At 39.3% G+C, this 14,352-nt stretch overlaps 1 protein-coding gene across 1 annotated transcript in view; it reads left to right on the plus strand.

The window, feature by feature from the left end:
* Window positions 1–14,352, plus strand: part of LOC117306875 — a 31,274-nt gene that overhangs the window by 13,494 nt on the left and 3,428 nt on the right. The window contains exons 2-6 of the mRNA XM_033791436.1: window positions 3,129–3,735; window positions 4,550–4,678; window positions 7,790–8,945; window positions 10,081–10,663; window positions 12,017–12,287. Of these exons, the coding sequence (XP_033647327.1) occupies window positions 3,331–3,735; window positions 4,550–4,678; window positions 7,790–8,945; window positions 10,081–10,663; window positions 12,017–12,287 (2,544 nt within the window). The 5' untranslated portion in view covers window positions 3,129–3,330. The remainder of the gene's footprint in view (window positions 1–3,128; window positions 3,736–4,549; window positions 4,679–7,789; window positions 8,946–10,080; window positions 10,664–12,016; window positions 12,288–14,352) is intronic.

The following is a 14,352-nucleotide window of genomic DNA, read 5'->3' on the forward strand; positions in this document are numbered from 1 at the left end:
TACAATTTACAAAGAGAACCACAGCTAACTAGGTACATAACATGGCTTAGGTTTTCTTTTTTAGGGGGAGGGGCGTTGACAGGGTTGTATAGTTAACTTTTTTTTATGACGGAATGTTCAGATGATTTCGCTATCACTAAGCAACCTTTTTTCAATTTTGATAATTAAAACTGAAAAATAAACTATTGTCGTTTGCAAATACATACAGTTTTAGTGTTGTCGTTATTATGGAGGTGTACATGTAGGCTTCTCTTTTTTGTTTTGTTTTTATATTTCTGCTAACCAAGTTGAATGTTGTTACCATGTTAATCATAGTGTATTGTTGACAACAGGGGACAAGTTTATTGCACATAAGTGCTAAATTAATCAATTTGAACCACACACCTAATTTTATAAGCCAGAGTAATTTACATTTTGTGTCTTTCAGAGGAGTGGGTGGTTCAAATTAAATTAATCAATTTGAACCACCCACCCCTCTGAAAGAAACAAAATGAAATAATATACATAGTACATTTATACGTAAATTATTATGGCTTATAAAATTATTTCTCACTCCCTCCGGATCATTATAACTTGGAAAATTGTTACGACTGAAGACAAATAAACCAAAGCAAAGCTGCCTAATCCGTTGGTGGATACGAAAATCCTTCCACTGTACTGTACACTAGGGTTTGGAAATGTCCTTCGTGTTGCTGCCACCAAACATGATGTCAGTGGCAGCAGTTGAACGGCCAAGATAGTCCTAAGCTCACCACTTGCTGATATTCAACATTGCAGTGTTTTCTGTAAAACAAAACAAAAGAATTCATTCAAAATTATTAACAAAAGAATTCATACAAAATTATTAACAAAAGAATTAATACAAAATTGTTAACAACAGATTTGTGGTTTGCATGGTGAAGTGTTAATATTGCATGTGTGTACCTGAATTGCTTTAAACCTATACCCATGCCAGAAGGCAATCATAATCCAAAGTAACAGTTACATACATGTACATGAGATATTTGTGTAGATGCACATAATATGTCAACCACCACGCAGTTACTTGGTGGAGAAAAACAACAACATAGGTAATCTACAATATCAGTTTAAATTGATAATGTATGAATTTTGCCAACCAAGTATAAAACGCAAGACAAAAATTACCCCTCCCCTCACATTTCTACTGCCTAAGTCAGTGCATGTGTTGTTCACGTACATGTATTATAACGTGAATGTAGGTAAACAATAAACCTGGTCCATCATGTTCGTTCATGTTTTAATTTAGTCAAGGATAGCCTTCAACTATTTTTGGGAGCAGAAATAAACTGATCAAACGAAGCATCATTCAGTATAATTCATGAAACGTTTTGTGGCCTTACCAGTCTGTCTTTAGCCGTCGATCATCAGGGTTTGGCTCATTGTCTTCGGCCTGACGATCATCGTCTCCGGGCTGGTTAACTACATGTACTCCTAACACGTCTTCGGCTTCTCTCTCGTCCGGTGAGATCCCCTTATCGCTAGAGCCCTCACTTTCCTCTTAAGTGCCTCCCTGAAATGCCTTTTCCTCATCTATACTGTGGTTTTCCCAAGACCCGCTGCCATCGGACATTTTCGCTGTTTTTTGTGTCAAAAAAATGCAGCCTATAGTGTCCGATGTTATTCCACATTCAATGTACATGTAAAATGCACGCACACGATCGACCTGACACACTGTGTACAGAGCTTCGGTACGTGGTGTGACGTCACACACTGTGTATGAATGGTTCGTGGGTCACCGGCTTTTGCCGAAACTGAGTTTTCTGGGTCGGAGTACGCCGCGCGAATTTGTGTTTTTTTTGCATAAAGGAAAAGGTTTTATTGAATACTACTAAAATATCAGTCCTTATTTTACATTTCTTGTAAGTATAAAGGAAAAGGTTTTATTGAATACTACTAAAATATCAGTCCTTATTTTACATTTCTTGTACAAAAATAGTAATATTGGCTATATCAATAATCCGTTATAGTCCATGTTTAAGCGGGCCCTGGACCCCGGCCGTAAGAGACTTCGCGCTGCGCGCTCGTATTGTGTGCTTTGCACGCAAAAATAATGGAATATTGACATTTCCAATCAACTGAATTTTTTCCTGTCTTTTTTATCATCACCCATTCTCATGCCTGTCTGTGGGATTCTATGTCATCGGTGCAACAAGTGCTCGTAGTAGACTAAGACCCACGCGGATGGGGAGGGAGGGAGTTTTTTTATATATGATATTTTCTGTAAACTTTTTGAAACAACAAAGCAGAGTGAAGCCCAAGTTAATATTTGAAGAATTGTTCTTGCTTTGCCAACATGAATAAAAACCTTCTTTAAACATTGTTTCAAACCTGTACATTTTGAAAAAATTATCAGCAGAAAAATCTAGGCAGTAAAAGTATAAAGAGATATCCAGACATGGAAAAAATAGAAACAAAGAAATTGGGTCCGAGGGTTTTGAACGGTCGGGCGGGGACAATCAACAACTTATTTTTTTTATGTGGCCTAAGCAAATCTCATGTGTATCCAAACTTCCGGTACCAAAGTTGATTAATTTTACGATGTTTCATTAAAAAAGACTTTCTTGGACTGGAGTTGATAATGATATCAAAATACCGAGCCAAATTAAATACGTGCCAAATTACAGAGCCTAACAAGTGTACAAGATACATACATGTACAATGTACAAATTGGATGTAATTTTATTATTTTTTTCTGTCTACATTTAATCTGAGCGGAACACAGAACAATTTGATATGCCTAGTTTCATCCGGAAGTTCTCAAAGAGGAAATTGAAAGTAGGCTTTCACCAAAGTAAACGCTGTAAACGAGTCTCGATGGATCTTTGTTGGTTTCAATTGCTTTGAAGCATGTCATGAATTTATGATTTGCTTTGAAGCATGTCATGAATTTATGAGCTTTGTTTTAAAGGTGAAATGGTATCCGGGTATGGTTCCTGTGTAGGAAATATAATGTCATGAACCTTCAACTTAACAAAAAAATTATGATAATAATGACCTCAAGTTTAACAGCGCCCTCAGTTTAGTAATGTGTGCTATTTAAACACATGGAATTCGCTTTACCAACCCTGAATTTCATATGAATTTTTTCCTTTTTTTTTTATCACCAGAGGATTTTGGCGTAGATGGCGACTCATCCAAGCTGGCCGATCTGGGATGTCTATTTGAAGGGCATTGCTCTAAACCTCAATCTTGGAGAACACTTTTTAAGGGACGCTTAATCATTTGCTTTTAAATAAACCTAAATTCCAACTGCACAATTTATTTCTGCGGAACTATTGGGCTTTGGTGGCGCTATTGCCTGGTACAGTCATGGGACTACCGGATGGCCAAGAAGTGTATCACCCACACCGGCTCCTGTCGCAGAGCAGCGACGATTCCATGTTGCTCTCATGCGGCGGCAGTCCTGGAAGAAGCCTAGAGTTGGAGAGCATCGCTACGGGCAGCAGCAGCAGCAACAGCTGCAGTAGCAGCAGCAGGTCATCGCAACGTAATGACACAACATCATCATCGAATCAAAGACAAAATAGATCGAGTGCTGGACAGTCACAGTGCAATAGATGCACGATGCACGACAAACCTAAAGAAATATCTGTAGAGGATTTGAGAAATCATGCTGTGAGATGCCCCGACAACATCAAATGGAAGGCAGGGGCTAAAAAAGTCACAATCACTCGCATTGGAGGGAAAATGGGGTTCAAGTACGCAGATGTTAGGGTAAGTACAATTATATACAAGCTTTGAATTTCGTTCTTGATTAAGGGGCACAGCAACTGTCCTCTTGCAATGGGCACTCCTATGGGGAAAATTTAAATTTGTAGTAGAACTTTTCAAGGGGCACCACAGCAAAAGCACAGGGCACCACGTCACGTGCTGTGGGTTATTTCAAGGCCTGCAATATACAGGAACCTTTTTGTCAACTCGCCAAAGCGTCTGATTGTAAGTGGTACTCATGCTGCAAAACATGTTTGGGTACCAGGCAATATCGGCCTCTAAGTTGACAAATAGTTTTGGTGAAATCTTGGCCTTTTGTAAGTGCCACATGTACATGAAGTGGACATTATGGCTTCTGTTCCTGGCTGTAGTTTCCTGAGGCTTGTAAAATCTCAGCAATTTTCCTGATTTGCTTGGCTCTTTCAAAAACTCCTTGTACCTTTAAACTGTCTTGAAAGAAGTAATAAAGCAATCACCACAGGGAAATGAACATAGCCCACATTGTGTTCATACCTAGTTTTCATATTCTGATATTTGTAAATCTCTCCGACGGGTTCTTGTCTTATAATACAACGATTAAGTTTGCTTGTCTAAGAGTCCTGGGTTCCGATCAGCATAGATATTATAAAATGAAAATCTTGTTTTGCGTATGTCAAGTGTTATTTGAAGAACAACATCTACCTCAGGCAAGCACATTGTAGACACACACATGGTGTTACCGCAAACCAAATATATTGATACCTCACCATGCAATTATCAAATCCTATTAGATATGTCAAGGTTTTTTTTTCTTCTTCTTTTTTTTGCATTCACACAGGGAAAGACGAACGCTAACCCATGGTATACAATGGTGATTAGAGTGGATGATGAAAGACCTTCCGAAGGACGAATCAGCATCGGCGATTGCATCTTATCAGCAAATGGGCAGCCAATACAGATTTCACAGGTGGGCAGGATAACTTTATCTTCTCCCGTCGTTCAAGGAGGAGAAATTTTTACATTCTGGTTTAGACTATGTGGAATTGTGTTCACCAAAAGAAATAGGCTTAAGTCATGCGCTTTTTTAAAACATACTTTTTGGAAATAGTAAAGCGGTGTAAAGGCCGAGTCACACTGCATCGATAACGGAAACGATAACAAAACGACGCAGAGAGAGTGCAATCTGTTGGTAGAATTGCTCCATACAGAATACCCCCACGCTTATTCGACCAATTGAGGGCGTGCATTTTTAACATTCTCGTTTTCGCTCGAGTTATATCGAGGCTCGTGTGACCGGGCATCAAGTGGGTGCATAGATTTTAATGGCTTCACCAGTGTGAACAAAGGGCGGGTAATCTTGGCCAGCTCTTGAACAAACTTATGACCATGAACACTAAACTCAGTAAAGAGCACAGGAGAGTTGTTGGTATTATAAAATATTGTTAGAAACATTTCCCTTTGAAGTGATGTACTTCTAGAGAAAGGGGTAATTTTTCACCCCAAATTTTAATCGGAGAAAGGCTTCAGGGAGGCATAGTGAAAGCACACATTTCTGTGCAACAAAGGTTGAATTTACACAGGTTTGTTTAAATTATGCATACATGTTGGGATACACCAAGTGAAAATACCAGTCTTTTACAAAATACTAAAAGTATACCCTTACTTTAAGAACTCCATTCCCTGGTGTTTTATTTTTATATCGGATGAGTTTGAGATCCTCATTGTAATGTCCTTAAACCACCAGTCCCTCGTTAAGGAAGTGGACACTATTGGTAATTACTCGAAGCAATTGTTAGTATAAAAACTTACTCGGTAACAAGCAATGGAGAGCTGTTGATAGTATAAAGCATTGTGAGAAATGGCTCCCTCTGAAGTAACGTAGTTTTCGAGAAAGAAGTAACTTTACACTAAAATATTTTAGTGGATTTTAAGACCTCAGCAGCTGAGGTCTCGAAATCAAGTATCTGAAAGCACACTTGTGCGGCAATGTTTTTTTTTTTCTTTCCATTATTCAATTATTTCTCAACAACCAATTGAGTTCAATTTTTCACAGGTTCGTTATGTTATGCATATGTCGAGAAACACCAAGTGAGAAGGCTGGTATTTGACAAGTACCGAAGGTGTCCAGTGCCTTTAAAGGGAAGGTACACGTTTGGTTATTGTCAAAGACCAGTCTTCTCACTTGGTGTATCCACCTATAACCATAATATAACAAGCCTGTAAAAATTTGGGCTCAATTCGTCATCGAAGTTGCGAGAAAATGATGAAAGAAAAAACACCCTTGTTCGACGAATTTGTGTGCTTTCATATAAGAATCAAAAAGACTTTTAGCTAGAAGTCTTTTATTACTTTAGTGAGAAATTACCTCTTTCTCAAAAACTACATTACTTCAGAGGGAGTCGTTTTCCACAATGTTTTATACTATCAACAGCTCTCCAAGTCCAATGCTCATTACCAAGCCAGTTTTTAAGTTAATATTTGTTTTGAGTAATTACCAAACGTGTACCTTCCCTTTCACCCTTTACTTTGGCCCCAAAAATATAGACTCTTATGGCTAGTTGGGGTTAGTGAACAACTAAGCAACAACAACAAAAATATTTCTTTTTGAGTTTTTGTTAACATGCCTTAAATGTTTTGTCACTTTTTAGACAACAAGTTTTCCCTGGAGTTAAGCAAAATTGAAAAGTCAGGACATCATTGGGATGTTGTGTCAAATTAAAACATAAACTATTGGAATACTTTATTATAACAGCCAGGATTTTTTGAATTTTGTGTTCAACTTCCTTGAAATACTGTGGTTTCCTGTGCATGGCATGGGTTAATCACATGTACATGTGGCAGTCCTTGGAATTACTTCTGTACATGTATGCATCATCAGCACGCCATACACTGTATGCATGCCTTTCTTTGTAAACTACACTCAACCTTTTTTTGCCAAGATTTTCTTTGAATGTGCAAAGATTGTAAAACTGTAGATTTTTCGGAATAAGGAACACATTTTCTTAATTCCATCCGCAAAATTTCAAACAATGTGCTCCTTTAGCATTATAAACATTTCACGTGTACAGTACATTGTACATGTGAGCAATTTGCATGTTTGTGTGCGTAAACTTCCCATAAAAATGAGCATTCTTACAACCTTAGCCTTAACACAACCAATGGAGGCATTTGACACTAGTCATGTCATCAGCAGAGAATAATAAACCATAAAGCGCATATTTCCACTGTACGCAGAGTCATGCATATGTTGAGATACACCAAGTGAGAAAACTGGTCTTTGACAATTACCAAAAGTGTCCGGTCTTTAAGGCCTGGTAAAATAAACAACATATTGCTCGTCCCCGAAAGCCTCGATGGTGGCAGCCGCACCGATTTTGTTTTTAATTGTTATTTAAAAATAAAAATAAATAAAAAATAATTGAAATCAATTGACATATTATTGATAGCTACTTCAAATTTACCCTTCATTTTTATTAAGCAATTTCATAATCTTTCTTACATGTACATTGGAGGCCGACAAAAAATGCTATCACAAGGCATAATGAAAAACTCGTTACTTTGAAACGTTTTGCCCCTCACGTTTGCATGCCACAGTTCGTTGCACCAGGACGTGATGCTTTGGAGCAAAAGCAAGAATAACTCTTTGGAAAGAATAACAATGTATCAAAATGGACACAGAAACACACACAAAATTTTAGGACATCGTAACTTACTCATAAAACCATATAACCATCTTCAAATACGATATGACGGCCATCTTAAACATGGTGGCCAAAAATAACAAATAACAAGGACCTCCCTTATTTTTTAAAAATAACACCTCACTTTTATTTAAACTGATATACAAAATATCTTTCAATTCCGTTGAGCTTTTGAAGTTTGAGATTCCCTTTCTCGTAGTGTTTGTCAAAAAAAACAGCTCAAATGTGAAACTGTAGACAGTTTTGATTTCGGTCTTGTGTCAGAGTTCTCCGGTCCACTAAAGGGTTTGAGCTACAAGACATGCAGTCTTGTTGGTTTTTTCCCCACAATTCAAGCCCGATACATTTATATTAAAACTTTGTCTTTTCCTCCACAGAAAATTGATCTAAAGTCGATCATTGATGCAAATAAATCTGACCCAGTGACGCTGATGATACAGAGTCCTGAAAGTCAGCGCTCTCGCATTAGACACAAATCATCGTGCGCAAATCGCACACCTCATTCCGAGAGTCAAGCAAAAGACAAGAGACTTGAGGCTCACACAAACCTCAATACCCTCATGCCCAGATTGCCTGAGATGAGGGTACTGATATCAGGTAGTGAGGCTGAACATATAGCAACGTCCCTCCTGCAAGGAGCAACTCAACTGCGACCCTCAACGACTGAAGTCGGTGTCTTGTATCAAGCATTTGTGAGCAAGAAGAACTCTCTGTTTTCAATGTATACAAAGAGTGTTGAACAAAAGGAAAGGATAAATAATAAGCCCGTGGATGAGGTGGAATTGGAGGTCATAGCTCTTAAGGACACGCCTTTCCCAGCCTATTGCCATCATGTCCTTGCTACTGCCCATTCCATCTTTATTGTTCAGTTCAGCGGCCGAGCATTCATCAACAACAGACACGCGGTCCTGACGTCCATCCAGCAAAGACTAAATAAGATCCGTACCTACGCAACCAATAGAGTCCCAATATATCTTGTAATGACGTCCGAAGGCACCGTTCTGCCGGCCGAGCAACTCGCTGAGATCAGCCAGAGTTTAGACCTCCAGTTCTACCAAGGTTACAAGAACCAACTTCAGTACAATGCTGCCACTGACTATCCGTTGTTCACGGCCACAGTAAAGGGAGGAGGAGACCTGAAGAATCTCCCGTCCCCGTTTGGAAACCTCGGCCGCCAGATCAGCAGAGAGGATAACAGCGATACAGGGCAGTCCCACGTCTTATACTCCAGGAATAACACCAGTCTTGATGTCTGCTACTACGCCAAGAGTACAGAACTTATCAACTCCCAAGGCTCCATGTACCACGTAAGGGAGCTACGGGAGCATCTCTCAAAATCGGCTTTCCAGCAAGATTTCATCGCCAAGAGTTATCCTCGGAGTTTCATGCTGCATCGGAAGAGACTGAAGGAGCAAGGAATGAACGGTCTTCACTTTCAACCTAAAGCGTGGATCATGACAGTATGTGATGGCAACCTTGATCCTGATCACTTGCTGCGCTTCCTTCATGACAATGGAGATATTGTCTGCTCAGGTAAGGGGGCCTTAGCAAAATTAATCCAGGACTGATAAAAAAGTCTCTGATTTTTGTTGGATTTTTGTCGGACTGAATATCTACACGTACAGCCCTTTTCACACTGCGCTGTTCCCCAGGGTTGCCCCCAGGTAATAATGACTGGCCTTTTTACACTGCGATTGCTATACCCCTGGTCTGCCCCTGGTCTTCCCTGAAACGTGCAAACAGAACCTTGTGGGAATGTAGAAAGAAAAAAAAATTGCGGTTTTGAAGCAGTCTGGAAGGTTTTGAAAACTAAGATGAGAAAATAAAATTAGCTGTTGCAAACAACTTACCAACCAAATGGACCGATGGTATAAATGCAAAAAATAGTTAATGGCCTCAAGTTTCGACCCTGGCAGAGTCTTAGTTACCTGTTACCTGTTCATGTTTGTTGTGTTGTCATTTAGCCATCGAGAAAGACTCTGCTAGGGTCGAAACATTAGGCCATTAACTATTTTTTTGCATAAAAACTAAGATGTGTCCTTTTTTATTTATTAACAAAAAAAATGTATGCAAGTCGCCAGACACACAAGGCCTGAAGGCCACTTCAACGTGGGCTACAATTATTCTTTTCAAGATGCCGTTTCCACCTACTCCATACGGATGTAGGCTTGGGTATCATCAATTCGAAGCCTGGCCGGTAGAGCAGAAAGCACTACCTCCCAAATTTTACGTAGCAAGTGTCACGACCGGGATTCGAACCCACACTCTGCTGATCAAACACCAGACCTTGAATTGGGTGCTCTTAACCGCTTGGCCATGACACGCACGTTTTGTTTTACACATGAGCATGTAGTGGTGAGACATGTAGAAACCCCTTGCAGTTGAGACCCCATAAAGACAAGACTGTTTACAACGTCTTTTTCAGTTCTCATACTTCTTTACTTGTGCAGGGAACGATTTCGTCCGGCTATTTTGTATAACAAAACAAATTACACTGAACTTATTCTATGCAAACTGAATGCTAATATTTAGTAGAAACTGATACGTTTAGTGTAGCATTTTGCTCTGCTATACAAGGGAAATGGTGCGCTGACGTGTATCAGATCAGCTCATTGATTGAAAGGGTTCGTTTGATAACCCCCCAACCCCCCCCCCCTTCTCTCAACAGATTATCTGGAGTACAGCATTTTCAACAGCGATATGATTTTGCTGGATCGTGACTATCTGATAACTTTGACCAAACGTCTGACAACGATCCCCACCCGCTCTAAGCAGCAGGATCCCCATCTGAATGATGCCATTAAGCATTGGGACGACCTTACACAGAAGGCAACGGCTTCCTCGATGTTCCTGAAGTACCTCTTCCGCAACCACCTGGAGAATCCAACCATACTCACCACGCTCCTCCAGATGAATCTCATCCATCGCCTGGAGCCATCGCCTTCCAATAATTCCCAGTCGGAAACCTCCTACGTAGTACCGTTCTTCCTGCCCACTGACAAGAAGACGCCCGGCAAGCAGGCATATAACCACCACGACCCCAGGCTGTATAACCTCTGCGTGGACTTCCAAGGCAGCATCCCCGATGGGTTCTTCTTGACTAGGTTGGTGGAGTTGATCAAGACAGCTGTGAAGACCAACGGGTCGTGGAGCATCGACAGTGCCACATCAGCTCATCTGAGCTTGGGCGTCGACTGCGAGTTGGACATTGATTGCGATGAGGTTCAGAGTGTAATCAATATCTCAGCTAGGTAGGTGACTTTCCAGCTAGACAAGTTGTATTGTATTGTATTTTATTTTTTTTCAAAACTGGAACAAACCCCAAAATCCTGGGGAGGGTGACAACAGCATAATGATAAATAACAAATAATATTGAAATAATAGTGGCTACGCTCATGGCGATTTATAACGTTCAGTATTTCCTGCAAGGTATACGTGGAGAGCATAGTTTTAATCGCCGCGTTACCTGCAGCTAAAATATAGTATTCTAGCTACCGGGCAATCTGGGTGGTCTAGTTTTGGTGAGACACTTCTCTAGAATTGCACAGGGTTGTGGGTTCGAATCCCACTCGAGTAATATGCCTAGGTGACTTTTTTTCACAGAACTCATGGAAAGTACAGAGGTATTAAAGCCATTATACACTTTCGGTAAACAGTATTGTCCAAGTCCCACACTTCGTGTCTCACAACTTATATATAAAACGACAAACCTGTGAAAATTTAGGCTCAATCGGTCATCGGAGTCGGGAGAAAATAACGGGAAAACCCACTCTTGTTTCCGCGCGTTTCGCCGTGTCATGACATGTGTTTAAAATAAATCCGTAATTCTTGCTAACGAGAATTTATATTGTTTTACAGTTTTCTCAAAAAGTAAAGCATTTCATGGACTAATATTTCAAGAGTTAAGTCTTTCACCATTACCTTCTGTAAACCCTGAAAATTATGTGTAAATCTGTGAACTTTTTTTCTTTTTTCTGTACCGAAAGGGTCCAATGGCTTTAAGTGCTAACACAGAAATCTGTGTAAGGGTAAAACCAAATTCATTTACCTCAGTTTGGGTGTGTACAAACCTTTGTTTATGACCAGTAAAAAGTGTTGAAACATGGGCAGGACACGCGAGCTTGCACCTGTGCTTATTAGACAGTTTCTTCATTCCTATTGGTCGAGAGCAATGGCCGGGACAGGTGTGCCATATCACGCAATACGCCTGACGCGCACAGCATTCCCTTATAAGGAGATGTTTACCCAAGGGCGGCGGAGGGCCTTACCATTTCATAGCTGGATGAGTGTTGTGTTGAAAGAAATCATTGAACAATTGAAATGTTTGCATTTATTTTACTTTTTGACCAAAAGTGTTGATCAATGTTTTTCGACCGAATAGGTATTTATAAATGGGAATCAATGTGTGGTGAAGAGGTTTTCAACTAGCGGTTAAAACCCGCAGAGGCCTGGTTCTTGATAATTTTCCGTTCGTCTCGGTAAAATTATCAAGAAGCAGGCCTCGTTGTGTTTGAACCACTAGTTGAAAACCTCTTCACCATGCATTGATTCCCTTATTAACAATGAGTATACTCATTACAATGTCTTTGTGCACCACTATGCAGATGTAGCGCATCTTACCAGCATCGGAATCTCCCGCGTCTGCTGACTAAGATCTTTGACCCGCTACAAGCCGTTCAATCGGATCTCCATATCACCATTGGTCCCCCCTGCCCTCTCTACCAGGAGCGGTGCAAGACCAGGATGTGGTTACCGTGGAAAGCTCATGTCATAAATTTGGCTGGAGGGCGGGCAGGAACTCTGCTGTGGTGTGGAGACGAACGGGTCGATGAGTATCCGTCGGTTAATCGTTGGCTTTATAGAGCGGCAGATAGGGTAAGCGGTTCATTCTTAATTAACTAATTCTGCTGTTACTTTGTTATCTATTTCAGTGTATCCTCATTTATAGAGTGGCAGATAAGGTACACTATGTGGGAGTCATTCTAAACAATTCTGCTGTTATTTGTTGTCTATTTCTGTGTAATTATTTCCTCGTTTGTTTAGTGGCAGATACGGTAGTAGTAATTCTTAAGAACCAATTCTGCTGTTACTTTTGTTGGCTATTTTTGGTATACATGTATGTTAACTCATTTATAGAGCGGCAGAGAGGGTAGGCGGCATTCTTAAAAAACAATGCTGCTTTTATTCTTTCTTTTTTTTTCTGTGTATACGTTGTTGTTTTCTTCATTTATAAAGTGGCAGGTTTGGGGGTCATTCTTGAAGGTACTGAACACATTAGTGTGTCCCAACATTGCATAAAGTAACAAATCTCTTTTGTACTCAATTGGTCATTGAAGTTGCAACAGAATAATGAAAGAGAAAAATCCCTAGTAGCACATTTTTGTGTGCTTTCAAATTCCTAATAAAAGGGTTCAGGTTTGAAGTCTTTTATTATTTTAGTGAGAAACTACCTTTTGCCCAAAAACTATGTTACTTCGGATGTTTTATACTATTATGCAACAGCTCTCCATGGCTCAATACCAAGTAAGTATTATGCTAGCAATTATTTTGGGTAATTACCAACACAGTGACAGATTCTTTAAAGCATCAGAATTGGTTCTTAAAATTAAGAACCAATTCTTCTTCATTGTTGTCTATTTTTGGTATATAATGTTTCCTCACTTATAGAGTGGCAGATAAGTTAGGCGGTCTTTCTTCAGGACCAATTCTGCTGTTATTTATTGTCTATTTCTGTGTAGTATTTTTTCCCTCATTTGTAATGAGTTTTTAATGTCAGTCTGTGCAAATGCGATCATGTTTATTTATGAATAATTTACTAATTAGTAAATTGTTGTTTAAATGCAGGCTTATTATTTTTAATCATCATTAGTATGTTCTCATAACATTTGCATTATTTGCCTTAATTATTTTTTTACTCATGTATATTTGTAATCCCCCCTTTCTCCCCCCACCCCCAGTTCTGTTTGACTGAAGACTACACTCGCTAAAAACTGATTATGCTGCATGACTGTTGTTTTTACGTTCACCCCTTTAACATTTTATTTTGTAGGTTTTTTGACAGTGGCGTTTTCTTGAAAAAAATTAAGTTGCAAATGTGATTTTCTTTAAATAATCATGCATCTTTTACTGTTAGGCTTAATCATTGCTTCGTAAAAATGGTGATGATTCCTTCGTTTTTGTGTCAGTTTAGTCCTGACTGAATAGGAAATAGCATTTATGAAAAGCCTATGGTGGGAGGAAGTAATGAAGGTTTTCAAAGCACAAAAAAGCTCCACATACCTTGCAGGAAAAATACTGTGGGCTTTGATAGGAGTGTGATGAAGCGCTGTATAAGGGACCGAGTATTATTGTTATTTTTCTTTAGCAAAAATTTAAGAGCGTATACCTTTGTTTTTTTAACCATTCAATAGGAGACTTTCCAACGCTAGGTGGCAGCAGACATACCAGGTAAATTTCCATTGTTTACGTAGTTCTGAACATGCGCATAATTCTGAGAACAATGGATTTACCCGGTAAGTCTGCTGCCCTCTATCGTCCCAGAAAGTCTCCCATTGTTTTAATATTAGTGTACAGATCAAAATAATCTGTTCAAATTTCATTTAGAAATATTTCAAAATGCGTTTTTGAGATATCTGTAGCGGTTAGGTATGTCCGCACAGGAAAAAAAATCCTTATTCAGAATACACAGGCAGTATACATGTATGTTTGTTATTTCTGATCTTTATGGAGAGGGTTCTGGGTGGATTTAAAAAAATGTTAAGACTAGTCTAATCTTGAGTGGGACAAGTTGTTTGCCTAACTTAGGACTAACCTTTAAAATATTCTAAGACTGGTCCCAAGTTAAAAGACTAGTCATAAGTTAATTGTGAAATTGACCACAGGAATAGTGCACACAATGGTGTGTGGGTAAAAAAAAACATATAATAATTTGGTGTAGTTG

Source organism: Asterias rubens, chromosome 2 (genome assembly GCF_902459465.1).
Source record: "Asterias rubens chromosome 2, eAstRub1.3, whole genome shotgun sequence".
Lineage (NCBI taxonomy): Eukaryota > Metazoa > Echinodermata > Asteroidea > Forcipulatida > Asteriidae > Asterias > Asterias rubens.